This window comes from Melozone crissalis, unplaced genomic scaffold (genome assembly GCF_028551555.1).
Source record: "Melozone crissalis strain CALT ecotype California unplaced genomic scaffold, PUWL_Pcris_2 ptg000086l_1, whole genome shotgun sequence".
Taxonomy (NCBI): domain Eukaryota; kingdom Metazoa; phylum Chordata; class Aves; order Passeriformes; family Passerellidae; genus Melozone; species Melozone crissalis.
In genome coordinates, this window is record NW_026535863.1 from 628,922 (window position 1) to 656,860 (window position 27,939).

At 55.8% G+C, this 27,939-nt stretch overlaps 1 protein-coding gene across 1 annotated transcript in view; it reads left to right on the top strand.

Annotated features, from left to right (window-relative positions):
• Nucleotides 1-18,605: 18,605 nt before the first annotated feature.
• Nucleotides 18,606-27,939, top strand: part of PKP1 (plakophilin 1) — a 47,202-nt gene continuing 37,868 nt past the window's right edge. The window contains exons 1-2 of the mRNA XM_054290666.1: nucleotides 18,606-18,807; nucleotides 26,402-26,502. Coding sequence (XP_054146641.1) covers nucleotides 18,606-18,807; nucleotides 26,402-26,502 — 303 coding nt within the window. The remainder of the gene's footprint in view (nucleotides 18,808-26,401; nucleotides 26,503-27,939) is intronic.

Genomic DNA, 27,939 nt, shown 5'->3' on the forward strand with positions numbered 1-27,939 from the left:
AAGGAACAATCCCTTCTTCATTAGGTAGGATAATGTCAAGGTTAGATTTTTCTTGAGTGCAGAAGCTGCAGAATAAAGACCCTGGCAAATGTGCCAGGTGAGGGGAGCATTGAGGGAGCAGCTGATGTTTGGCCAAAGCCAACACAAAGGGAGAAGAGAGTGACATGGTCAGGGGCATTGGGATCCTCCTGTGGATGGAAGGGCAGTGGGATGGCTGAAGATAGACTCTTGGATAGACTTAGGGGTAAATATTGTTGGTGACTGTACCCAGTGAAATATCCTTTACCTGGAGTCAAATATTTTTCTTTAAATGCAAAATACCTTGCTGGGATTACAGGAGTGGCAAAATGGGTCAGTTAAACCCCTGTCACCCACTGCAGACTTTTAGGCCCTGTAATATTTCAGCTGCCCCTCCAGGGGGCTTTTCAGACTATTTCTGATCTTCCTCACTACAACCCTGAGCTGCTTCTCTCTCACTCTCACTTTCAGACTCCTCCCTGTAGCGTGGCCCTGCTGAGAACATCCCTGCCTGGCTCCAAGGATGGGAAGGTTTTGGTGAGGACTCGTCCATATGAAGGCTGTGCATTTATTGTCAGATGTTCTTCACAGTCTGAGGGTGTTATTTTTCAGATCCAGTGATTGCATATTGAACATGATGCTGCATTGCCATCAATACTGGGGGGAAAAAAGCTTTAAGAGCACTGTATTTTTTTTTTAATAATCAGGCTTTCTATGAGACCTTTAAAACACAGCTTAGAAGCTTCAGGAACATGGAAAATGAGAGGAAAAATAACTGGCCAAATTGAAACTTTCAGTGGAGAACACAGGTGGATGGGAGAGACCATCCTGCCACAGCACTTACCCACAACAAGGACCTTTCTGGACATCAGGGATCTCTGGTCCTTTCACATATGCTTTTTCAAGCCAAAACAATCACTTTGGATTCCATGTGATTCTCTGCAGGTTTCCCAAATCTGGCAAAAGCAGCTCTGCATATGTTCTACTACCAGTAGCTGCTAAGTAGATTATCTTCCCTAACCTCAAAGTTTAAAAGATATCTGCCTGCTCATTTTGTCTGGGCAGGAGATGAAATCTCAGACCATCCTGGCATGGGCCAGGTGAGGCTCCCAGTGCAAATGCTCTGGTGGGAAGGACTGGCAGTCTACAAGCAGGGTGGGAGCAGAGCAACTCCCCAGACCCTCAGCATGTGCTGCACAAGGGCTGTGCCAGTCCTGAATCACCCCCAGCATCACCTGTGCACCCAACTGCCCCTGGTCACGGCACTGCTGGGAGCCTTTGCCTCGAGCAAAAGAGGTGGAAAATCCTTCCTGTGTGAGCAGAAAGGGACTCCCAGGGACCTCCTGCCATGGCCAGGGGCTCCCAGCACCGGGCCTGGACAGCAGAATGTTCTGGTGGCTGTGGGAGGGTCACAGCCAGAGCGCCAAGGGTACTTCGTGACAGGAGAGAGCAGAGCCAACAGCGGGGCTGGAATGTTCTTGGGATTACATTTTGTACAATGTGGTACAGATGTAGCAGCAGTAGATAATGAAATTAAACCACAATTCAGGGAAATCTACCCCGAGTCCGTGTTTATTCTGGAGAAGGAATCCTGGGTCCCTGTCTGCTGCAGTTTCACATCTCACTGCTGCCCATGGTCATCGCTCATGGAACTGCTGCCTCAGTTTCTCCTGCTGCGGGCCCGGAGGCAGCGGGACATCACCCGCAGGGCAAACTCGCTTCCTGACTGATGAGCACAAGAGCCAAGATTGATGGAAGCTGGAACTGGGGCTGAGGGCCCTCGGGCAGCCCCGGCACAGCAGGAGCAGGAGATTCCTGAGGTGTCTGCACCAGCTCCAACAGATGCTCGGCTGCCGCTCTACCCGCGAGCTGCGATCCCAGCCGCAGGCGGGTCCCTGCCGGGGATCGCCTTCGTGACCCCCAGTGCCGGCTGGAGGGGCTGGGGGCACCCCGGAGCACGGCCGGTGTCCCGGGCCGTGGCAGGGTGCGCTGGGACGGGACTCGGCGGTTCCCCGGGGCAGGCCCGGCTGCGGCGCTGCCAGCGCGGCCCGAGCCCGAGCCGCCCTCAGCATCGGCGCGATGGGCTCGCCCGGGCCCCCCCGGCAGCGCCCGTAGATGGTCTCTCCCGCTCCGCTAACAGCTCCCGCCCCCCCCGCGTCCATCACGCCAACCCTGTCAGTGATTGGTCGATCCTAGGGGTCCTCCCCGACCCAGCCAATGGCGGCCCTCCTTGCCCTGAGCCAAAATGGCGGCGCCCAGGACCAGCCCGAGTGCTCTCCTGGGCTCCTCTGCCCCTCAGGGACCTGGGGAGCGGCGGGCCCCGAGCGCTGGAGCGTCCCTGGGCTCCGGGTCTGTGCCTGCGGAGCGTCCCTGGGCTCCGGGTCTGTGCCTGCGGAGCGTTCCGCGGCTCTGCCCAAGGCTGTTCGGACGGCGAGCGCTGCTCTGGCCTGAGCAAAGGCGCGGGCACCGAGCGGTCTCTGAGGGAGCGGCGGCAGCGCGGGCCGGGCCGGGCCCGGGAGAGCCGAGCAGCGCCGGGGAGGGGTGAGAGGGCGGGAAAATAACAGTGAAGAGAAGGAGAAACAGAGGTGGCGGTTCGGGCCTGGGGCGCAGCGAGAGGAGCTCCGTGACCGCGCGGGGGAGCGGGCGCAGGGTCACCGGGTACCGAGCGCCCGGGCCGGGGATGCCCAGCACGGCCCGGAATGCCCAGCACGGCCGGGGATGGCCAGCACGGGCACGGGGCACCAGCGCAGCTCCTTGGCTTCGGTTCCAGCACGGTTGTGCAGGACCTGCTGCACACCCAGTTCGTGGATAAATCTTGGGGATGTTCCCGGTCCTGGGCACTGGGTCCAGTCTGGGGGCAGCGGAAATTCCCCCTTTGCTGGGGATAAAGGATGAAGTTTTTGGCCGTGCTCGGGGGAGCAGAGGTAGGATTTTCCCCACCCCACAGGTGGGTTCATTCCTCACCCAGAGAGGTCCGGCCTTTCCCTGGGTCCCGCTGTCCTGCTCCAACACCGGCAGCTTCCTTTTCCAGCCTGCCATTTGTAAACCAGTGAGGTGTGGGGAGAAGCAGGGGAGTCACAGCAGGGCAGTCCCATATTCCAGGGGATGGGGTGAGGGCCTGGGAGCGTCCCCGTGGATCCCACAGGGACAGGGGTGTGTGTCCCACCAGAGAGGGTCCCCAGCGCTGCCTTGGGCAGGCAGGGACAGTGTGAGTGTCCCCTGACCACGGGGGGAGCCCCCTTTGAGCAGGACTTGGACATGGCTGGGATCAGCTCCTCTTCAGCAGCACATCCTGGGCAGTGGTGCCCGGCCTCATGGCAGGGGTTGGACAATGGGTTTGGGGTGGGCACGGGAACATCCTGCCTTGGCAGCTGCTGAGGGGCTTCACCTGCCACACTTGGCTGCAGAGGGTGGCACTGTCCTGCCATCCTGCTGTCCCAGAGAAGGGACTGGGAGGTGTGGGCACAGCTCAGAGCACACCCAGCATGGGCTGGGCACTGCCATGGTGGGACAGGGTGGACAGGACCCTTTTCCCACTGGCTGCCAGGTTCTGCTGTCTCTCCCTGAGTGCCAGCATCTCCTTAGCTGCTCTTTGTCCACCTGTTTTATTCACTGTCAAAACAACTGGAAAACCTTCCCAGTTGGGTCCAAGCCAGCAGCTCCAGCTCTTAGTTCAGTTTAGTAGTTATTAATAATAGCACATAAATAAAATTTTTTTTTGTAACTTGAATGTTTCTTTCATCCTTTTCCACCTGGGCTAATGGAAGGTATTTCTTCATGGCAGGGGAGTGGAACTGGTTGGTCTTTAAGATAATTTCCAGTCCAAATCTTTAAGATTCTGTGACTCTGGGGGGCTGCTCCTCCTTCCAGGAGCTATTTGTAATGGCCAAAGGATGTCCTAGAGGGATCCTGACCTGTGGCTCCCTGTCACCAGGGTCCCAGTGGTGCTGCTGGGGGGTGGCACTGCTGCAGCCTCTGCTTGGGAGTCCTTGGGAGCCACTCCCAAAATTCCCATGCCTCGTTGGTGGAGTTTGTGAGCACGAGGAGAGAAATGCACCCGAGCTGGGAGGGAGGGATGAGCTGAGCCTGGGCTCCCACCCCGTGCAGGGCAGGCTGTGCTCTGGTGGGCTGAGCTGTCCCCTGTTCCTGGGCTGGCTTTGGTGGCACTGCTGAGGTCAGTGCCTGTGCCAGCCTGGCGTGGACAAGCTGGGGAACAGGTTCCAGCAGCGTTACAGCGAAATCCCCTCTCAGCCCCCGAGCAGGGAGGGTGGATCCTGCTGGGGCAGGAAGTGTGAGCTCCTCACACAGGAGCCCCCTGGGCAGCAGGTTTGGGGTATTTGGCTGATTTGCACCAATCCTCCTCCACCACCCTCTCCTCCTCCCTCCATGCCCCCGAATTCTTTTGTTTGGACTCCATCTCATCTTTGGTGACTTGGAGAGCAAGACCAAGTCTGCCCATGAATCAGCAGGCTCTTCCAGGTTGTTTCTGAGTGCTGAAATCTCACTCAGGAATGCACTGGACCCTCCTTCCTCGGCAATTTTCTTTCCCTTCATAGGCCCTGCTTAGGAAAGGCTTTTCTCCATCCAGCACCGTGACCAAGGCTGTGCCTCCTCACCCTCTGCAGGTTCCTGCTCTCTGTGGGCTGGGAATGTCCATGTCCCTCTGTTCAATTGTGTGTCCCATCCCTTCCCTCCAGGACAGAGCTGCTCAGGGCTGGGGACTCGGCTCTTGCTGGAGCCCCTCAGGAAGAAGCGGCTGCTGCCTCCAGGAGGAGTTTGGATGCTGGGAGCAGGAGTGGGGGCAGGAGTTGTGCTCGTGTCTTCCGCCCCTTTGTGTCCCAGGGATCTCCGATGCATGCCGCAGTGTGGAGTCCTTCTCGGGCTCTGTTGGTGTCAGTGCCCCAGCTGTCCCTGGGGGTGACTTTGGGTCCCTTTCCCTTTGGGAAGGGTAACTCCTCTGTGGCCCCACGGCCCGAGCTCCTGGCAGAGCGAGACGGGCCTGGACTGACGCTGGGCAGCATTTGGAGCAAAGGCAGCCGAGTTCGGCACCATGTCCGGGTACAGCCGAGTTTGGCACCGTGTCCGGGGGCAGGAGCTGCAGGAGGGGACCGGGGGCCGCTGGTTCTCGCAGGGCGGAGCTGGGAGCGCGGCCCTGGAGCAGCTCCGCCCTGGCTGCACAGCCCGTCCCGTCCCTCCCTGGCCAGGGAGCGGTGCTGCAGGACTGCGGAGCTCCCGGCCCTCCCTGACGGGGCTTTCCGTGCTCTGCAATTCAGCTCCTGCAGGCACCGGAGCCCCCCTGAGCCTCCTTTAGGGGCTGCCATTGGCATCTCTCACCTGGAGCTCTTCTCTCCTGCCTGAGGAGACTCGGGCAGGAAAGGCTGTAAACCTGAGGTGCCCTGGCAGCTGCAAGGCTGCTGAGGGATCCCTCCCTGTGCCATTGGTGAAGACATTAAATGCCACTGGTGCCAGCACGGCCCCTGAGCAGTCCTGGGGCAGCTGCTTAGGCCACACGAGAGGGATGAATTTGGCACTGATTGTACAGCACTGTCTGTTCCTTAGGGGGGATCCCAGCCCGTGTCCTGTAACACCCGCACTGGAAATGTCTGGCCAGGGAGGGATGCTCTGTGCTGGAGGGGACTGATTTGGGATGTGGCCACCCTGGGGAGGAAGAATGGGAGCCCAGAGGGGTCTTGGGTTGCTCTATGGCTTGTTGGGGCAGGGTTTGGAGCCCCCCCTCTGCAGGGTCAGGGCAGTGACAGGAAATGGGTTTCCTCCAGCACACGTGGGCAGGATGGGCAGGGGACAAGATGGGGACATGATGGAGCCTCTCTCTGACCCTTGGCCCTGGATCTGCACTGGCTGCCATCCCCTCCTGGAGCCCCCCTTGTGCAGGGATGAAGCTCCCAAGGGGGGAAGCTCTGTTGTTACCCCAAGTCCTCGTTCTCTGCTCCTGTGGGTTTGGATGCCATGGGGGTGTGGGCCCCTTTTCTGTGCCCCCCTGGCTGGGGGTCCTGGTGTGAACCCCAGAGCTGGGCTCTGTTCCCTGCACAGGAAAGGGGCTCTGTGGAGGCTGGAGGGGGACACTGACAGCTCACCTGACCTGGCTGAGCCACCCCAAAGGCTCCAGCTGGAGGTGCTGCCATTGGCACTGAAGGCAACAAGACCTGGACAAGTGTGGGGTGTTCCCAAGCCCTCTGCAGTGTCCCAGCTGTGGCTCAGCTGTGGTGGGAGCACAGCAAGGCCCAGCTCAGCTGAACCTCTCAAGATCTGGGTAGTGGGTGCAGAGCTGCAGCTCCCAGGGCCCTTCCCACCCACGACACTTGTCCTGCAGGGAATGTGTCTGGATGAATGAGCTTGTCCAGCCCTGAGGTGGATCTGTCAGCCATGAGCAGAGCTGCATGGAGGTGTTACCAGACCACCATTTCCTGCTAATCTTAATTCTGGGGCTGATGACATGGAAGGTGATGATGACATGGTGAAGGTGACATCTGGCCATGATGACATGGCCAGAGGTATCTGAAAACTCAGAGAGAAAGGAACATGCTGAAATTGGAGCTATCCAGCCTGGAGAAAGGAAGGCTTTGGGGAGAACCTTAAAGCCTCTTCCAGCACCTAAAGGGGCTCCAAGAGAGCTTTAGAGGGACTTGGGACAAGGGCCTGGAGGGACAGGACCAGGGGGAATGGGTTCCCACTGCCAGAGGGCAGGGTTAGATGGGATATTGGGAAGGAATTCTTGGCTGTGAGGGTGGGCAGGCCCTAGCACAGGGTGCCCAGAGCAGCTGTGACTGCCCCTGGATCCCTGGAAGTGTCCCAGGCCAGGTTGGACAGGGCTTGGAGCCACCTGGGCTAGTGGAAGGTGTCCCTGCCATGGAATGGGATGAATTTAAGGTCCCTTCCAACCCAAACCATTGTGGGAGTCTATGAAATGAAACATGCACATAACCACTGTGAGCAGCAAAGTGCCATAGCTGCAGTGGCTCACACTGGTTTCCTTCATCCCTCCAGTGGCTTGGGCTCCTCCTCGCCCTGGGCAGGCTCAGCCTCTGCAGCAGATGCAGATTTGCATGACAGACCCAGAGGCTCTGACCTGGGAAGTTCTGTTACCCTGCACATGACATTTCCTCTCATTTCCTCTCTGTGACCTGGCCCAGAGCTCCAGTCTGGGCAATTCCATCCCCTCCAGGATGGCCTTGGAGTAGTTGGAGGTTCCAGATACGATGGCTTGTGCAGCATCTTTTTTCCTGTGCCCACAGCTCTGTCTTTCTTCCCTTTTTGTCTGTGTACAGCCACCTGCCCTTTGTGTGGTCCCTTTGATGGGATGGTGCTGCCTCAGAGAATCAGGAATCCCCTGAGCTGGAATTGATCCACAGGGACCATCCAGTCCAGCCCCTGTTCTGCACAGACACCCCAACAATCCCACCCCATCTGTGGCAGCGCTGCCCAAGCACTCCTGGAGCTCTGGCAGCCTCGGGGCTGTGCCCATTCCCTGGGGAGCCTGGGCAGTGCCAGCACCCTCTGGGGGAAGAGCCTTTCCTGAAATCCAGCCTGACCCTGCCCTGGCACAGCTCCAGCCATTCCCTGGGGTCCAGTCCCTGCTCACAGAGAGCAGCGATCAGAGCTGCACTCCCTGCTGAGGTTCGAGCTCAGCTCTTTGTCTCCAGCTGAACAAACCAAGTGCCCTCAGTCAATTCTCACATGACTTCCCCTCCAGCCCCTTCCCTGTGTTCTCCTCCCTCTTTGCCTAGTGCTGGGGCTGCTCCTGCTGTTGGGCCTGCCCAGGGAGCCCCAGGTTTCTCTGCTGTTGCTGCGCCCCAGGCTCAGCTCCCTCCTGCTGCAGGGCTGGCAGGGGCGGCGGGGCTCCGCTCCCCTGCTGGCGCTGCCTCTCCCCTGCCCACGCCCTGCTGCTCTGCCCTGGCGTGGCCTCTGCCCCCGCCCCTGCTCGGGAGCAGATGAAAGCCCAGCGTGGCGCTAATTTATAACCACCGGGAGATCGGCTTTGGCAGGGCAGAGCACGCCGGCAGATGTGGCAATGCCCAGGGAGCTGCACTCACGCTGCTTATCAAAGGATGCTTGAAAGGCTCAGCAATGCAAGGGGAGGGTTGAGTTGCTTCATTCCAGCAGAGGATAAACTCCTCTATTACAGGGACACGTGTTTGCGAGAAGGAGCTGAGAGCTGGATTTTAGAACTCGTCCAGCCAGGGACTCACAGCTCCTGGAGCCTTGTCCAAAGGGCGCCAGGCTGAGCAGAGGGCACCTGGCTCAGCAGGGCTGCACCACCTCCCTGTGCCAGCTCTGGAGAAGCGCCCAGAGAACAGCTCATTGCCTTTAGCGCATCCCAAACGTGAGCCAGTCCCACCCATGGTCCCAGGAGCTGTGGGCAGCACTGACCTGGCCCCTGAGCATTCCTCCCTGCCCTGAGAGCTGAGCCCCGGGCGCACGTGAGGAGCCAGCAGGGACCTCAGGCATGGCTGGCACGTCCGAACTGGTCCCAGGGCAGAGTGCAGAGCTCCCCTGGCCCCCCCCTCTCTGCTGGGAGGGGCTGCTGTCCTGGTGCCAGAGGGAACCTCATGGTGCTTGAGGAAGGGCAGGATTTGAATGGGCCAGGCTGGGAGGGAAGCACAAACAGTCTCTGGGTGTTTTCCCTGCCCCAGTGCAGGATACTGTGACCCCTCCTGAAAGGCTCCAGAGCAGCAGCTCCATGGGTAAAAGGCACCTACCCCAAATCATCAGCAGCTCCTTTTTTCCCGCTTTTCAGGGATAGGAAGAGTCCAGGAACTGCTGTCCCCATGAAGCCTCCCCAGCATCCAGGACAAGGAGAGTTCAGGTGCAGCCTCCTGCCCAGAGGGCAGCACTGCCTGTGAAACTCTGGGAGCACCCTTGGGACACTCCTGTTCCCTGTGGGAATAGCCAGGCACTCAGGGAAGGGGCTCTGGTGCTGCCCAGGCTGTTTCAGCAGCTCTCTTGGGTTTTTGGGTTTCTGTGGCCTTGGAGAAACCTGTCCCCCACTGGATCCTGTGTGAGTGCCTGGAGTGTGTGACAGCCCTGTCCTGCTGTCCCTGTGCTGCAGGGAGGCTTCAGGGAGCAGCTCCAGCCCAGGCTCCTCCACCACCAGCTCCCTCCCCACCTTTTCCTGAGCTGTTCCACCCAGCTCTCTCCAGGACAAAGCCTGGGGCTTGTGCTATAAAAGCCACCTCACCTTCCCTCCAGCTATTTCTGACACAGGAAAAACCCCTCTGAGAACAATAATTGTGTCACAGACCACCACGAGGGTCTGAAAGCAGGATCTGTGGACACAACCTGCTCTGAGGAGGGGTGTCCAAGGCAGGATAGCTGGGATCCCATCCATGGATGGATGATGGATGACCCAAGTACCCCAGATCAGTCTCTGTGCCTCCTGTTGTGATGACTTTTCCAATGTTGCTGATCAGGCAGAACCTCAGGACACCCAGGGGTGGGTGGGTGGGGATCCCCTTGGCCAGCATTTCCTTGTCCCAGCCACTGGGACAGGAATTCTCATCCTGGCCCATGTTGAACAAGTGTCCTAGTTGCACATTTGTCCTCTTTGCTTTCCCACAGCCAGGGCAAATGCTTTGGATGCCATGTGCTGTGCCAAGGACAAGAAGTTTCTCTTCCCAAGGAGGCTCCCTCCTCCCAAAGCTGCTGCTGGGCTGCAGCAAGGGGCTCTTTCCTCTCTTGTTCAGTTCCCCACAAGGGCAGGAAATTCCCAGGACATGAGGCCTCAAGTGGAATATGGAGTAGAAGTGTCTGGGAAACTTGTGCTAAACCCCATTTCTGCCCAGAAGGCTCTAAATTTTATTGTATTTTGTCCAATCAAGTTAAATCAGAGATTAAAGTCCATTCAGGACAGCTGCTACTCAGTCACTCCTGAAACCACCTCCAGAGCCCTCACTGGACAAATGTCAGCCTGGTGTGATTACAGGAGGAGCACGAGGCACTTCCATCTACAGAAGCAATGTGAGATTTCCTTTTCAGCCACCCCTAAGCAACAACCTGTGCCAGGGCCTCCCCACCCTCACAGGGAACAATTCTTTCCCACTACCCCCTCTAATCCTCTGGTAGTGGAAGCCCTTCTCCTTGGGAATGGTCCTGTTCCTCCAGGCCCCTGTCCCACATCCCTCTCCAGCTCTCTTGGACACCCTTTAGGCACTGGGGCAGGAGCTCTAAGGTGGAGCCTTCTCTTCTCCAGGTCTGCATCCCCATCTCTCCCAGCCTGACTCCAGAGCAGAGGGGCTCCAGCCCTTGGGGTTTCTCCATGGCCTCTCCATGGCCTCTCTGTCAACTCCTGTTCATTGGCTGCAGAGAGCTGAAAGTTCTCTCCAAATTTTCCCTTTTCCAATCTGAGCAAACCCAGCTCTCCCAGCCTTTCCTTTGTCTCCTATTCTCCAGTCCTGACTCTGGGGCTGAAGGGCAGGCCAAGCCCTTGTCCTTGCCAGTTGGATCTCCATGGGCTCAAGTCCTGGCTCCCCTGTTGGTGGCAAAGGGCACATGGAAGGGACAGGGGGACACCAGGCAGGACAGGGTGGCCCTTGGAGTTCAGTGCAGGGGCCTGACAGCAGCTCCAGACTCAGCTCCATCACAGCTGAGGACACAGATTGTTCCCTCTGGACATCCTTGGACATCCCCTGACAAACAGGTCCCACCTCTGATGAGCAACAGCATCACAACTCTGAACTGCTCCAAGCTCCAAGGGCTGTGCAGGCCTGACAGCAGGAAAAGGGACGTGGTCAGCAGGGAAAAGGGACGTGGTCAGCAGGTCACACTGGAAACAGGCACCAGGACTGGTCATGCAGGTGCCAGGGAAGGGCAGGCCCCAGGTAGGTGCCCTGGGAGGGGAGGATGGTGATGGAGCAGGAAGGATCTCTGCTTCCCCTCCAGGACAAGACCAACCCACCCAGTTTCCATCTCCTTGTGTCCCCATCTCACTTGAGAAGCCTCTCCAGAGCAGGCCAAGGAGCTGCTGCTCTCTCCCATCTCTTCCCAGTCCTCTCTGCCCAGGCTGTGCCCTGGCCAGGGGGAGCTGCCCCTGCTCTGTCTCTGTCCCAGTTCTGGGAAGGAGCTGAACTGGGGGGACATGTTCATACCCAGACTTGTAGGGATGGGCCTCCTGTTGACAGAGTGACCAAATTATCCATTGTCTCCTTAAAAGGGAAAAAAGCCCAGAAGTTTCTCTCGTCAATTAGGTAAAAAGACACCTCATAGGACCTTGGGGACTTCACCTCAAACTTCAGGATAGCCAATTGAACAGGAGCTAAAAAGTTCCTCCTAAGTAATTCACTAGAAAAAGAAAAGAACAAAGGAACAAACCACTTTTGTGAGGTGTTTTACCAGGAGCAAGAACCTCCTGCTCTGGCTTGGGTTTTCTCTGTAAAGGGCTTTGTTATTTTGCCTTTTATTAAAACTTTTCTGTTTCCAACGCTGCCACAGAAGCCATCCTGCTGATTTCATGACATCTGAGGTAGCTGAGCTATCTTGGGTGTGATATATTTTTCCAAGAGCCCATAAGACCTGGCTCAAGGAGATAATATCACCTGGGACACTGCTGGCAGAGCCCCTCCTTGCTACAGACCCGGCCCAGCAGCCCAAGGGCAAAGCCTGAGGTGGAGTTTGAGTCTGGGAGCAAAGACCCAGATGGAGCCCAGGCTGCTGCAGAGAGAGCCCAGCTCAGGATCCCCGGAGCTGGCCCTGTCCCAGGGACCGCCTTGGTGCTGGTGCCACCTCCGTGGCAGGGTGTGACATCCTCAGAGGGGACATGTGGGAGGACATGGTGCAAGGAGGAACAGTCAGGGGGTGCAGCCTGTTCTTGGGGCCCCATTACCCAGGGTGGCTGCAAGAGCCTTCCCTTGGAATGAGCCCTGCTGGGAGCTCAGGGGAGAGGCTGCTCTGAGTGCCTGGGTCAGACATGTGCCCTGTGCTGGACCCCCTCAGCCCTGGGGTCCTGTGGCTGCCATGGGGACGTGCCAGCCCCTCAGCAGGGCTGTGTCCCCATGACAGGCTGCCAAGTGGCACTGCCCTGTTTGTCCTGTCACAGGGAGGAGCAGAGCTTTGGGATCACAGCTTTGCAGTGATGCCATCTCCAGGCCTGGCCTCCTGCCCTCCTGAATTCCAGGAAGATTTTGGTGCCACTGCCAGCACAGGTCAGTCCTTGCCAGATGCAGACCTTGGGCTGGCCCCATGCCCTTGGTGCCCTGGCCCCAGCGCTGCCTGGCACTGCTGCCCACCAGGACAGGCCATGGCAGAGCAGTATCACTGAGTCCATGATCATGATCATCCCCTGCTCTGCAAAAGCAGCTGCCCCAGGACTCTCCACCCACCTTGGCAAGGCTCTGATTCCTGTGCAGCACCTGATTCTTCCCTGGGGTGGGTGCAGCAGGCTGTGCTGACAGGGACCATCCTCCCCCTACGTGCCTCCTGTGGCATCCCACTGCAATCCCTGAGGAGCCTCTGCTGCTGTGAGGAGCCCTGGGAAAATGAGGAGAAGAGGTGGCTGAGAAGAGAGCACAGACTGTCCCAAGTTGCTTCCAACACCAACTGAGCAGCACCAGACTTCCTCCAAGGAAGGCTCTGGATGCCAAGGGCTGTGGCATCACTCTCTGGGGTCACTCACAAGGTGGAACACAGAGCAGGGCTGACCCATGGCTCTCATCCTCCAGCCCTCCCCACTCCTGAGGCCCAGGGGTCCTGTGGTGCTGGGGGCAAACCCAAGGAGGAGAGGATGAAGATGGCACTGGATGCCAAGTGTGGGGCAGAGCTGCTTCTCCCAGGTTTTATTTACTCCCTTGGCACCCACTGAGGGCTGCAGGGAAGGACATTGGTGATAACAATTCCAGCAGGAAAGGATGAACAGGATAACCTGGAAGCTCATTCTGTTTTCTAAATAACCATTGAAACCCTGTTAAATAAAAACTACTCTGAACCACTCCATAGCTTTATGCAAATCATGCTACTGACACCATTACTGAAGGGTATCTTTTATTTTAATACTGAAACCCAGCACCAGAGATTAGAGATCACATTTGAGGCCAACCAGCATGGCCTGAAGAGGTTCTCTGTTTCATTCCTGCTTTCCAGGAACAGTCTGTCCTGGATTGGCTTTGCAAGGTGGAAAAATTATCCACATGTTCACCTTCAGACTTCAGGAAAACACAGATTTTCCAAGAGAATTTATGACCTGGAACCTGAAACATCATCAGGGAACAGTGCTAGAGACAAGCAAGGACATCCAAGGGGGTGTCCAAGCATCCAAGTCATCCCTGCACAATTGGTGCTGATTTTGCCAGGTCTGGCCTTGCAAAGTTCCCTCTGGACTGGAAATGTGCTGAAGCCCCAGGCTGAACTCCTGCAGTGCTGTTTCTGTGTGTGAGGGGAGGTTGGGCTGCTCTGGGAAGCTGAGCACTGCCAGGGCAGCCCCTGTCCCTGTGGCTCCACACTGCAGGGAGTGAGCATGGACACCCCAGGCTGGGACAGCCTGGCCAGGCTCCCACCCCTGGCTGCAGCAGCTCGGGGCAGGGCCGGTGTCACCTCCCCTGGGCCCTTCTTTAGGGATATTCCACCTCCCAGGTGCTTGGCTGAGCTCCTGCTCCACATCCCAGCAGCCTCAGGCACTGCAGAGGGAACTGGTGACACTCCATGGCAAATCCAAAGGGGAGCCAGGAGCAGAGAAGGCATTTGGTCCTCAGGCAGGGTCTGGTGTTTGAGCAGGGCACAAAAGCCAAGGAGAAGAGGAGGAGGCTGATGCTCCAGAGTGCATCCCTGCCCTCCTGCCACTCATCTCTGTTTGGAATGGAGAAGAATGATCAAGTCATCTGTGCAGGAATGTCCCACACAGCCCTGTCCTGGGGCAGGGAGAGCAGGTGGTGCTTGGGCCACACTCAGCTCCAGGCTGCCAAGGCCAAGGGAGAATTGTCATTGTCAGGGGACATCTCCCTCTCCTGTGTCCCCTGCAGGACCCAGAGCTCCACGTGTGGGAACTGTCAGTGCCCTTCAGGTCAGGGAAATTAGGAAAGGCTGGAAGGACTCTGGGAAGTCCTGAGCCCCAGGCCATGTTCACAGCAGGGCTCAGTGCAAGGCCAACTCCAGTGACTGCAGTCCTTGTAAGATCCCATCCCAAGGCTGCAGAGCTCCATGGGAAAAGCTTTTTCCTTATGGGCAGTTGGAATTTTCCCTGTTGCAGCTGCTGCCCAGTGTCCCTTGTCCTTTTCCAGAGCACCCCATGGGACTCTGGGCCTTCCCCAGAGGGACAAGGAAACCTCTAGGGAATCTCTGAGGAACTTTTGGGGAACCTTTCCTTCTCCAGGCTGGAGTCACCTCCTCACTCAGCACTGGGTTTGGTTTCCTCTGGCGCCAAAGGTCTTCCCTGAGAAGGGAAAAATGGGGGTTTAAGCAAATTAACCAACAACTCCATGGACTCAGGGCTTCCATACACAGACCAGGAGTGAACGTTATGCAACCAACACTGGCCAAGTAGAACCATTTTAAACTCCAAACTCACAACTCCAGGGGACTGCAAACTCCAATTTGAGAGGGGGGAATTGAGGGGTCTGACAGCAAAACACAGCTGATTTGGGGACTTAATTGTGGGGGTTTTTTGCCATTTCTGCCAACTCAAGGCTCCTGCTGGGCAGTGGAAGCTGCCAAGGCTGCAGAGGAGGCTCCTCCCTCTGTGGCACCAAGGAGCTTTACAGACACTGCAGCTGCTGGCATTGGAATGCACAGGTAACCCCATTAAAATCATTAGGAACTGCTCTGCTGCCCCATCCCTGGCCAGGGCCAGGCTGGATGGGGCCTGGAGCAACCTGGGATAGTGGAAGGTGTCCCTGCCTGTGGCAGGGGGTGGAACAGGATGAGCTTTGAGGTCAGTTCCAAGTCAATCAATCCATTCTGGGATTCTGTGAAGGTGGAGTCACACCTTCTGAGGTGCATGGGGAGAGCAGAGGCACCGGGAACAAGCTGGGACATGGGAAATTCCTTTTAGATACCTGAAAAACAATTCACCGTGAGGACAGTAAAATGCTGGGAGAGAGGCCTGAGAGGCTGTGGAATCTCCATCAAACCTGACTGGACAACATCTGGAGCAGCTGGGTCCTGCCTTGGTTCAGCCCTGCTTTGGGCAGAGGGGCAGCCCCTTCCTAACTCACACATTCCACGTTTCTGCCAGGGAACACCTCAGTGATGTTCCTGGGTCATTTCTCTCCCTTATGCAGCCCAGGCTTTCAGCTGGCTGGATGCAGCTGCTGTGCCTGATGCATCCTTTTGTTTTGGAGAGAAATCAGGGATTTCCTTTCTTTCCAAGCTTCCATGCACACTAGGAGATCTCTGGGGCTGGAGAAGTGTCCCTGCTTTGCCAAGGGCCAGCCCATCACCTGTCTGGTACTGTTGCCTTCTTGTCCTCCCACAGCACCACCGCAAAAACCTCTCAGTGCCACAGGTGTGCAAGGAGTGGAGGGGAGGTTTTGCTCAAGAACAACCTTGCCACAAGTCTTAGCAGGCTTCAGCCTGGCTTTCCTCACCATGGCAGCTCCACGTTCCCTTCCAGCTGTGTCCTGTTACTCTGTTGGGTCTGAGCTCTCCATCTGCCCCCTTCCTATGGTGCTCTCTGGTCCCATAAAAGAGACACTTTCAAGGCAGGCAGAGTGAAACCAAGGTGTGCAAGTCTGAAGAGCAGGTTCCCTCCTGCAGAACTTTGCCAGGCTCTGGAAATCTCAGCTGTGCTGGGGCGGGGATGAATCACTGCTCTGAAAACAGCATAATCCTGGGAAATACGAGAATCCCCAGCATCTGCACCTCTGCCCCTCCTGGCCACCACCTGTCCGAAGGAAGGATCAACCCCCGGTGCTGAAGTGACCCCCAACAGCGGGACTTCTGTCACCAGGACCGGGGACAATGATTCCCCCCAGCAGAATCCGAGCGCGCCTCAGACACTTGCAGCTCAGGAGCGCCCGACAAGTTTGAACAGGCACCCTGCGCCTCTCTGGGAGCAGCATTGGGCCAGCGAGCGCTTTGATTGCGATCAGGCAGCTGGCAGGAATCCCAGGAACTCTCACAAAAATGCTTTGAAGAGCCCAGATGCACAGGGCGGGTCCCGCAGTGGGTGCGGAGGGTGAGTCACGGCCTCGCCGAGCGCTGTGGGGCAGAACCGGGACCCCCGAGCCCCGCGTCCTGTGGCACCGCCTGCATCGACCCTCCGAGCCCTGCCCATCGCAGCCCGAGCCGGCACGGCTCTGCGTCCCTTCAGCCCTGCCCGCTGTGCCCGAGAGCTCCAGACACAAAGGCAGACAGGGAATTTGCTCGGGGCGCTGCGGGATGAAAGCTCAGCTCTGCTGCTGCTGCTGCTGTGCCGGGGCTGCGCTGGGCTGGCCGGGATGGTGCTCCCGTGCCCCGCTCAGGGACACCCCAGCCCGATACCAGAACGCAGTTTGCACAGAACTACCATGCAAACCTTCGTTTAAGCATCTTTTGCTCTTCTACATACGGATTTGGAATCTGTTGCAGAATCCCGGGAGATTCCCTCCCTTGGGCTAAACCGTGCGAACTCGCCCCAAGAAACCATTGTTTCCTGAAAGCCTCCCTGAGCTCCCTGTCCGCAGCTCCGCAGCCCAGCTCAGCAATTCGGGCGAGTTATGAAACCGGGAGATGCCAGAGCGCAGTGACGGGATGCGATAAACACGCGGCTCTCCCGCGGGGACAGGGACAGGGCTGTTCCTCGCCCCGGGCCAAGTGACATTACAGGTTTGCGAGAGCTGGCACTTTGTTGTGCAGGAGCCACCTGACGCTGACAGCCTGTCATTGATTTGCGAAAACACCGCTTGGCATCGATATCGAGCTTGCAAGAGAAACAAGTGGGGCAGGGGAAAACAACAGCCGGGCACAGCTGCTGTGCTGCTCCTGCCTGTACTGGGACAGCACGGCCTGATCCCCACCCGGGGAATGCTCGGGAGCAGCAGGAAAGGAGGGCACCCACTCACCCCATCCACTCATCCCACGGGGCATCACCCACCCGGCCCTGGGCAGCGCCCACCCTCCTCCAGGCTGGCCTTGCCTGGGCATGGTCTAAAAGTCCTGCTGGTTGGGTGATGGAGCAGGGTAAAGCCTCTGCATCCCTTGGTGAGGTGTCAGGGAAGGTGGGGAGAAGGGACCAAAGGCAAATAAATACCCTCCAGTTGCTCCACTCCTGTGTTATATTGACAAAACCCAGCTTTCTACTCCTGGGTTTCATGGGAGGAGCATCCTGGAGCATGGAAAAGGACACTACACAAAGCTCATCTTTCCCAGGAGCCTGCTCTGTGCTTTCTGATGCTGCTCTTGTTCCTACAAAACATGAAAAGTGGACACAAACCACCAGGAAAACACAAAACCTGATGGATGGGAGTGCAAGCACCAGGTCGGATCCCGGGCACTGCTGATTCTCACTGGAGGGAAACTCCACACATCTTTTCTCCCCCAGCTGATCCATCTGGCAGCACAAAGGGCTCTGCTCCTCTGAGTGTTGGCACAAGCACCCAGGTCCTGATCCTGGAGCACCCAGGAAGCCTCTACCCTGGGCATCCTCTCCTCAGCCTCCCTCCTGATGGGGACTGCTCCTCTTCTCCTGTATCAGCCTCCTGTGGCTTGGCAGGAGCTTTGTCAGCACTTGCTGTGACCTGAAACTGGTCACACCAGCAGCGAGGTGCTCGCTTCTCTGCAAACGAGTTGCTGCAGTGTGGCTTGGCAGAGGGAGAACTCTCTGCTGCCATTCATAGCCTGGCGTGTCATTTCTTGCACAGCCATTTTATCTCCTCTTCTTGCTAAATTTCCTCTTTTCCTCCCTGCTACCCCAAGCTGTGTGCAAAAATTGCCTCAACAGTGCCCTGATTTCCGCACAGGCCTGTCCCTCAGACAAGGGGACACCCTCTGGGGGGATGTCCCTGGCTCTCCAGGGGACCTGTCAGGGCCCTCCCTGACCCCTGGGGCCGGTGTTCTGCAGGAATCCTGCAGGAATCCTGCACTCCTGGGCTTGCAGGGGTGGATTTGCAGCCTGTGCTTGCAGAGTTGGGCTCTGAACGGGCGCTGTGGGCAGCGTTGCTCCGGCAGGCAGGGCCATCTCTTAGGGCTGATGCAGTTGGGGCTGAGGGAAACACTGGAGCCCAAGAGGAGCCGTGTGGGAGATGCTCCAGCCCCGGGGAGCACCGTTTCCCACCCAGACCCACAGAGCCTCAGCCCGACCCCTCTCAGTGCCCATGCCCAGCCCTGGAGCCCCCCGCCCTGGCACCGGCACGGCCGCGGCCCCGGGGCTGGGCAGGGGCTGGGGCTGGGGCAGGCCCGGGGCCGGGCAGGCCCTCAGCGGCCCGGGGGTGCCGGGGCTGGCGGGAGGCGTGGGTGTGTGCGGGCAGGGCTGTATATCCAGTCTGGCAGAGGGTGTGACTGCTCACACGCCGGGGAGCCGAGCTGCGAGCAGCAGCCGTGAGACACCCTGGGCCAGGGGACGTATGGCAAGGAGGGCTTCGGGGGACTAAGCCCAGCAGAGCCGGTGTTCGGTGGCCCCGTGTTGTCCGTGCGAGCCGAGTGCAGCCCCGCGCCCGCGGCCTCCAGCCATGCTCCACTCCCCGCTGAAAACGGCGCTGGCCTACGAGTGCTTCCAGGACCAGGCCAGCTCCACGCTGGCCCTGCCCTCGGACCACAAGCTGAAAACCAAGGGCACGGGCAAGCAGCGCGTCCAGGAGCAGGTTATGATGACGGTCAAGAGGCAGAAGCAAAAGTCGTCGGTGTCGTCAAGCGTGGGCCACTCAAACCGAGGTAAAGTCCCGCAGCGAGGGAGCCTCCGGGGCAGGGCTGGTGATGGGGCTGCCTTGGTGGGGTTTGTGGAGGGGACTTTGCTTCTCTCCTGGCTCACCTCAGGCAGGTGGTGCCAAGATCTCCTGCACTGATTGGAAGGGTTTAGGACAAGATACAGAGCTGGGAGAGTCAACTCCTTTTTGGCTGGAGCTGATCCCTGGGAGTGCGGCTCTGCTCCACATCCCTGAGGCACTTGGACGTTTCAGTGTGTACTATAACTAATTCTTCCCTGGCTCTAAAGCTGGAGTAGCTGTCTGGTTTTGCAAATCCTTCCTCTGCAAGTGCCCCAACGGCTGGAATTTCCCACCACCCCCTCCTGTGGATGGCAAAGCTGACAGTGCTCCTCCTCCGCCCTGCCGTGGGCTGGGGCTGGGGCTCTGCTCTTCCTGAGCGCGGGGCAGGTGCAGAGCAGGAGGCTGTGCCCACACACGGGACACAAACCTCAGCTCAGGACTCACCTCTGGATCTCCCAACACATCTCCCAGTTACAGGCTGAGAAGTGTGGGGTCTCTGGGACCCTGATGGGAGTGGTAGGAAGGAGATGAGTTGGGAGAAGTGTCCCTGGTGTTGGTTGGTGGGGGTGTTTCACAGCCCCCTTCACTTTGGCTGTGTTGGGGTCCAGGTGGCCGCTCCACCTCTGTGCACTGGCTGTGTGCCACAGAAACAATCAGCTGAGTCCTGCAGCCAGGTGTCCCACTGGAACCTCTCCTCTTTGGATCAAGGCTTGGCCAGTGGTTCTCTCTGCCATCCTTGTCTCTGGAGAAAGCTGATCTGGAGCTAAAGCCCAGCATTCCCCAGCTGGAAGCTGCAAACCCAGAGGGTTGTGACAACTTCTGTGGAAAACCTTCTGGCTCTTGGAGGTGCTTTTAACAGCAGCCACAGAGCTCTGGCCTGACTGAGTCTACCAGGGAGAGGAAATCCCGAGGCTTTGGGAGCCATTGGGGTGCTGGAGCTGGGACTGAGCATTCAGCTGAGTCTGGAGTGAGCAGCATGGAGGGGGGTGTTGGGTGAGCTGGGCCAGGCTCCGACACCTCCTTCAGGAGCTGTGCCTTGTCCAGCAGCTCTTCCAAGCTGCATTGAGAGGCTGAATCCTGTGCTGGTGAGCTGCCATGGTCCAGAGACATGTTTGGGGCTGGATTAGCAAGAGAAGCTGGGTGGCTGCAGGCTGCTGAAGGGAGTGTGGAGGTGGTGCTTCCTTGGGAGCCATCCCTGCTCTGGGAGCTGCTGGAACAGAGGGGATGGAGCATCTCCAGGGCAAGGGCAGGTGGGCTGTGCCAGGAACAAATCCCTGCTTCCTCTGTTTTTGTCAACACAGATTCCAACAGGTGAGAGGGGGCTGGGGCAAGGAGAGCTTTCCTCTGCCACCAAAGTGGAAGATGGGAATCTCCTCCCACCTCCAGAGGGTTTATTGCTTAAGGTGTTACAGTGACAGACCTGACAAAATAAAATACACAGCAAGATGAGCTGAGGGGCTGTGGATGGAGAGGGAAGCGGGCAGAGGGATCCACAGGCAGGAGGGAAGTGAGGCAGAGGGGGATTATCCAGCTTGGAGAGGAGCCCAGGTGAAACCTCTGGGAAAGGGAAAAAAAAAGCAGCACATTCCCAAATTGCCAGTTTCTGCTCAACAAGCTAAACCCCTCCTCCAGACACTTTGGGGAATGTCTGGGAATGGGAATTGCATGGAAATGTGCAGCTTTGGTTTCTGTGTCCTGGGGAAGCTGAGTCACATCCCACTCCCAGGAGCTGCCTCCAAGTGCCGGGCCCAGGCCCCCCTCCCCTCGTTTCCACCAGGGCTGGTTGGCCAGCAAAGGTGCTGGGGCTGATTCATCCCAGTGCATTCCTGGATGGAATCCCAGAAGGGTGAGAAGTTGCTGTTTGTTCCCAGGGCTGTCTCCTGGTTGGTGTTGGAGTGGGTCAGGCTCAGTTTTCAGGTGTTGGGTTTTGCTGTTCTTGCCCAAAGATCAGGTGGGCAGCCCTGATGAGAAAAATTAGTTTTTCCTACAGAGAGGCTGTGTGGGTCTGTTAAGCATGGATTCTGCCTGTCCAAACCCTCATCCAACTTCAACTCCCTGCATCCCCTGGGATTTCCCAGAGATGCTCCTCAGAGGCAGCACAAGCTGGGGGATTCCCAAAGCCCCCCACAAGTGCCTGAGTGCTTTGTTCCCTCTGCTCCCAGACAGTCCCAGAGCAGGGCTGGGCAGCTCTTGGGCCTGGTCCAGGTTTGTTGCTGTGTTTGGAGCTGTGGTTTGAGCTGGAGCTGGAGCAGGGCCCAGAGCTTCCCCCACCTACAGGAACCGTGTCCTGGTGTGTGTAGGATGGGGAATATGGACATGGAGCCCTCATGCACACAGCAGGGCAGGGGTGTTGTATCCCACCACTGGAGTTCCTTGAGGGGGGAGCACACCCTCCCTCACTATCCCAGGGATTGATGGAACCATAAATGAGTTGGTGATTGGGAGTCCAGCAGATCAAGGTCTTGTGGCCACTTTGGAGATCTGGTGTCCCCCAGGGCAAGGTGGCCAGTGTGGGCTCAAACTGGTGTGCACTGGGGTGGGACAGTGGGCAGAAAACTGCTGCCAGCAGAACACTCCTGAGCCCAGTGGGGGCTGGCTCAGCACAGCAGCTGCAGCTGCTCCCAAGGGTGGCTTTGGAGTCTGGTTGTGTGGGGTCTGTGGGGTTTCTCCTCCTTGGGGGTTGGGTCTGTGGGCTCTGCTCTAGGGCTTATCTGTCCTTCTCCCCATGGCAATACCAAACTAGGTGGCTCCCCCTGAATTTGTGAGTAATGCACATTTCCAGGGAAAATAAATTTCAGTAGCATGGCAGAGGAAAAGGCCAGGCCAAGCTGACCCAGCTCCTTGTAGCCATCAGCTCTGTTCTACAAAGTCCTCTGGCTAAAGGAAGGTTCTGCCAGTGGTTTGTCACTGAGGAGACACATCCAAGGAGTGTCAGATCCAACTGTCCTGTGGCTGAGCTGGGATTGAGAAGTTTCTGTGCTGGCTGTGGCTAAGAGGAGAGTAATTCCACGAAGGTCTGATGGGACCCCATCTGGCTTTGGTGGGGATCAGGACTCTGATGTGAAGATGAGATTTGGGGGATAAAAAGTCTTCTGAAGACTTCTGCAACCTCCCCCAGCATGAGATGATTTAGTTAAAGGTTCCACTCTTCCACAAATCTTAGATTATTGGAATACAAAAAATCCCCATTAGCTCATAGGGCAGAAGGCAGAACTGGAGCTTTGTCATTCCCGCAGGAATCTCCATGTCTGGGATTTCACTGACACTTCTCTCCTAGAAGGCACCCAGGCTTTGCTTTGTGCCTCCCACAGGCCTCTGCTCTCCCTGTGTTTTTCCTATGTTTAATCATCCTTATTGTTTAAAGCTGTGCATAGTTTATGATTTAACTTGCCTAGCCTGCACTGCCAGTGACTGGTTCTTGTCTTGCCTTTCCCTGCCACAGATTAATATTTATTAACAGAATCCTTTTCCACAATCTCCACGTTGGCTCTGTGTGTCCGGCTGGCTTTGGGAAAATGGCACTTGGAGCACAGCTCTCCTCCTGCCAGCAGTGCCAGAGCTGCCTTTGAGGAAAGGAAATAACTCATCAAGAACAGCTACACTGGGTTCCATGCTCTCAGTTTGCTCTGCAATAATGGATAACAGGGATGGAGGAGGGGGTGAGGGCAGTGGGAGCAGTGTAGGGGGGCTCACAGAGATGTCCCACAAGGTTTTGCACTTCTTATCTGCTGTAATTGAATTTTACCCTCATGAATTGTCCCACTGACGATAAAAGAGATTTTAAAGTGTCTAAGTTTTAAAGGAGATGTCATGGGGGAATGATAATTTGGGGAGGGGGAAATCTCAGCAGCCTTCAGGGTTGTTTTCTGCCCCACATGGTCACTGAGAGGCTGCACCACATCTGGGTGGTTCTGCCACATCTTTCCAACTCTGTCCCAGCTGTTGAGGGTCCTCTGTCATGAGGAGAAGCTGAGGGAGGTGAGAAAGGGGCTCAGCCTGGAGAAGAGGAGGCTTCTGGCTCTGCACAGCTCCTGACAGGAGGGGACAGCCTGGGGGGGTTGGATTCTGCTCCCAGGAAACAGGGACAGCAGGAGAGGGAACAGCCTCAGGCTGGGCCAGGGGAGTTTCAGGTTGTATTTGGGGGAAAAATTTTTCATGGAAAAGGTGGTCAGGCCCTGCCACAACTGCCAAGGGCATTGGTGGGGTCACCATTCCTGGGAATGTTCAAACATGTGTGGATATGGCACTTTGGACATGGGTTAGTGGTGAACGTGGCGGTGCTGGGGGAATGTTGGACTCTTTGATCTTAGGGGACTTTTCCAGCCTCAGTGGTTCTGTGATTCCCTGGTTCTGTGTTACTGACTCTGTGTGTTTGCTCAAGTGCACAGGGGCCCTTCAGGAACCTAAACAGCTGCTGGGGTAACAGCAGCTGGGACACAGACCAGCCAGAAAAAAGCACAAGGGGGGCACCTCCTACTGAGAGCATTTCCACCTGGCCCAAATGGTCTTTGTGATTGCCTGGGTTTATCCCAAATTCCAAGGACCTGTGACCAGGTTGTGTGGGCTTTATTCTTGAGGTGTTTGAAAAGAGGGAGCTCCTTCCTGTTCCTGAGGGCTGGGGATACTGGCTGTCAAGCTCTCTGTCAAGATGAACCAAGCAGAGAAGTGTCCAAACCTGCACAAAGATCAGGTTTTCTTCAGCCACCTCCACCAGAAAATGTTTTTCCTGGTCTCAATACTGAGCTCTCCAAGCAGTAAATCCCAGTTGAGTGGTAGCAGGAGAAACATCTTCTCCAACCAGCAGAGTGACTTCAAAATGCCTTGAATGTTTGAGGTTCTGTATAATTCTGTGTTTATAAGCTCTTATGTACAAGTTCTGGGAGGTGAAGGCAACCCTTCCCTGCTGGAGAACATAAACTTGAACCAGCTGCCTGATCTCCTGAATTTGGCCATGGAGCAGTGAATTTATGAAGAAAGTTACAGATGTGCCTAAACTGGCTTATTTTGGGTATCTCCTTGCTCTAACCCCAAAGTCTGGAGTGCATGGCAGGAATAGATCCCGAAAGGAAAAGTGTGGATCCCCAGGCAGGACTGGTCAGAGGGACCTGTGAGTTAGGTACAGAACCCCTTTTTACAGCTGCTCACTCAGGAAAATGGTCCAGCTGCTCTCACCTGCAGTTACAAAATGTTTACAGAGAACAAGAGGCAGATTTGAAGAAGGAGTTCCCAGGAATTTATCATGGAATGGCTTTACCTTTGTGTTCGGAATTATGGTTATCAGATAACTCTGTGTCCTGGGGAATCACCTGGCCCAAACTCACCATTTCCAGCACTGCCTTGCTGCTGCTGAGGCCCAACACTGATGTCCTGATGTGGAATTGAAAGGAAATCCCAGGGTGGAGAGGGAGAACAAGGTGAAGGGCATGACTGAATCTCCCATTGAATTTCCCTGGCCGTTTCTTTGTCTTATCAGCAAGTGCTGTGCAGCTTTTTGTGCACGAGGCACTTGGGGCTGGGGATATCTGGGTGAACAGCAGTGCCCACCAAATCTCCAGATTATGGAAAAGGAACTCCTGTGGTTTCCTGCACAGGGGCAGGGCTGGGAGCCGAGGTGGCTGTTGCCTGTTCTCCATCCAGGGATGTTCTCCAGGTGCAGTCCTGCTGACAATAGAAAGCAAATCTCATTATTTACACCACATCCACAGGAATCATCTTCCTGAGAAAATGCAAGAATTTTTAGCCACAAACCAAATCACCATAACAGGTTCTGGGTGCCTCAGGCAGGGCAATAAATAAAGTTTATTCCAAGGATCAGTGGCTGGAGGAGACCTGAGTGGCTCCGGGGCCTTTGTGGTCGAGCTTATCCAGTTTATCTCGGAGATGAGTCTTATCAAACAATCACAGAGATTAGGATATTTCTGACATTACCCACCAGTTTAGGTGCATAAGTTAGGACAGGTAAGTCCTGATTTTGTACTTTGTTAGACATTCAGAGCTTCCCCTGGAAGTTAATTGGAGTGCAGGGTTTGCACTTCCTCATAACGGGACCTGAGATGCCACAATTATTGAGCACTTCTGAAAATGAAGCTGAAATCACCCTAAACTCTTTTGGACCATCCAGAGGGGGCTAAGGGAATTCCATTGTGGAAAGAGAATGATTCACTTCATTTGTCTTGTAGTGATGAATGTGGCATTGAGTAAAATACTTTTAGGAGGGATCCAAAAGTTGCAGTGCCAGAGACTGCTGGGAGAGCTCTTGGAAGGGCTGGGGTAGGTAAATCCAAACTCTGGTTAAAGCACTGAGAAACAGAAAAAATGGCTGATGGGTTCCTCCTGATCCAAGATATTTGCATCTTTAAAAAACATATCTGAGATCCAGTCTCATTTATTCCTCTAGCATCCCAAAATTAATGATGGAGCTCTATTTTTTTCAGGAAAAGAAAGTATAGACACACAAAGTGATCTTTTAGAGACAAGACTGGAATTCAAAGAGTGCAATGAGGTTTTGAAGTGTTTGATTGTTTTAGATCCCCAGGTGTTAAATAGACTGGGTCATTCTTTATCCATGGTGTTTGTTAGTGACCATTGATTGATTTTAGCAAGCCTTGCTCAGGCTGCTTGTGCTGATGGGATTGGTAGGATTCAGACATGGAGTGAACTGGTGAAAGGGTCAGGGGTAGGTTTTGCCTTCAGAGAGAGAAATTCTGTTTACTGCAAGTCTTCTATGGCCAGACATTCTGGGACATGTAGCACAAAATATCATCAGGTTCCTCTCATACTACAACTAGGAGACCACCAAGTTGATCAGAGGAAAGGAACTGCTTGCCTGTGAGGAAAGACTGAGGGAACTAGGATTGTTCAGCCCTAGAGAAGAGAAGCTTTGGGGTGACCTAATTGTGCCCTTCCAGTACCTGAAGGAACGGACAGAAAACATGGAGAGAGATTGTTTACAAGGGCCTGGAGGGACAGAACAAGGGGGAATGGCTTCCCAGTGTCAGAGGGGAGAGTTAGATGGGATATTGGAAAATAATTCCTCGCTGTGAGGGTGGTGAGGCCCTGGCCCAGGTTGCCCAGAGCAGCTGTGGCTGTCCCATCCCTGGGGGTGCCCAAGGCCAGGTTGGATGGAACTTGGAGCAACCTGGGACAGTGGAAGGTGTCCCTGCCATGGCAAGGGTGGAACTGGATGAGCTTTGAGGTCCAACCCAAACCATTCTGGGATTCTGTGATTCCATGATGTCAGACACCATCCCCAACTCTGACCTTTTCTGCTCCTTTGCTTTAGGTTTTATGGCACTTGGGCATTTGTGCTGCAAACCTTGGGGAGCCCTCGGGGGTCTGTGGTGTGAGGGCTGGAGTTCCCAGCAGTGACAAGGGCTCCCCTTCCTGCCTGTACTCCCCATGTTCCTGTTGAGATTTATAACTGTCACTTTTCCATAACTAATCTTGCTGTTATAAAAGCTTTGTGCTCTGAAAGGGACCTGCTGGGAATCCTTTCTCCTGGGAATGCTTTCTCATGCTGACCATGCCTTTTCCATTTGCAGGTTCCATGTATGATGGTTTAGCTGATGGCTATGGCTACGGGACATCCCGGGGCAGCTACTACACCAAAACCCAGACAGGGAACAGCAACTGGGGATACCCGGTAAGACCCTCCTTGATCTGGGATTGTGGCATGGTCTGAGGTCCCCTGGACAGGAATGACATCTCACAGTCACATAGGGAGGTCACAGTGCTTCAGAAACTCACCTGAGAGGGATCCTGGCTCTCCTAGAAAGGGATTCAGTGCAGTGGAGGAGGAGGATTGAGGGCCCCAAGCTGCTTTTTGTGGGCATTTTAGAGTGAACAAGATTTAGTTTGCCTCTGTGTGTTGGTATCCAGTGGCACAAGAGTTTGGAAGCTGCCTGAGGGATCAGGGTTGGGTTCAGGCTATCACGGCTCAGTTCAAGCCTGGAGCACATCCAGGGATTCCCATCTTTGTTCCTGTGCACCAAAACATGGCTGTGAATGACATGAATGTGGCTGGGGAATGTGGAGCAGGGGATTTGCATTAGAACTGCTGTGCTGCTGTTCCAGCCTCAGTGCTACTGCAGATCCTTCAGAGATATTCTCTTTGCTTGCAAAAAAAGTGGGTCCAGTTCTTCCACAGTGATTTCCAAAAAAATCATTGTAGATTTCCAGAAAAAACACAGATGAGATGGTACCTGTCTTTGTGCAGTGTGAGTCTGGACATCCCACAGAGCTCCTGGTCCTTGGGGCAGAGCCCTGGTACACAGGGAATCGCTCCCAACCATTCCACAGTCCACTGGGACAACTTGTGCTCATGTTGCCCCTCCATTTCAGGCCTGTGTTCTGCTGTTCCCTGCTTTTCATCAGCTCTAAAGCAGAAAGGAGCAATTCACAGATCTGGGATTTGAATATGAGAAAAGCAAAGGACTCCTTTCAACAACCCTGGGACTGTAAAGCAGCTCCATGTCAGCCATCAAAGGTTTGAACCAGGAAAGGTTTTGGTGGCTCCAAACACACAGACAGGGCTGCAGCTTTTCCTGGTGGTTGCCAGATCCTCTGCTTGTTCAGAGCACCAGCATTCCTCAGCTTCAGAAGGATTTACCTGAGTCTTTCCTAATGGCATTGTAACATGATGGCTTCAAGGCAGTGGTGTCACTTGCTGAGTTTGCATCATTGGGTGTTCAGTAGGAAAACTGGGAGCACTGGAGTGTCTTTGAAATATTCCTTTCCAGCCTGTCTGTTGGCCCATTTCAGTGTCCCTTCCTGAGCTGGTTAAATCCCAGCCAGAGAGGCTCCTGTCCCCTGCTGGGAAAAGTTTGTTCAGAGGAGGCACCAAGTGGATTGGGGGGATGGAGAAGTCTGCTGTGAGCAAATACTGGGAGAGTTGGGGTTGTTCAGCTTGGAGAAGAGAAACTTTGGGGTGACCCTACTGTGGCCTTGCAGTACTTGAAGGAGCTACAGGAAAGATGAAAAGAGATTATTTCAAGGGATGGAGTGACAGGACAAGGGGGAATGGCTTCAAACTGCCAGAGGGCAGAGTTAGATGGGATTTTCTTCCCTGAGAGGGATGGAA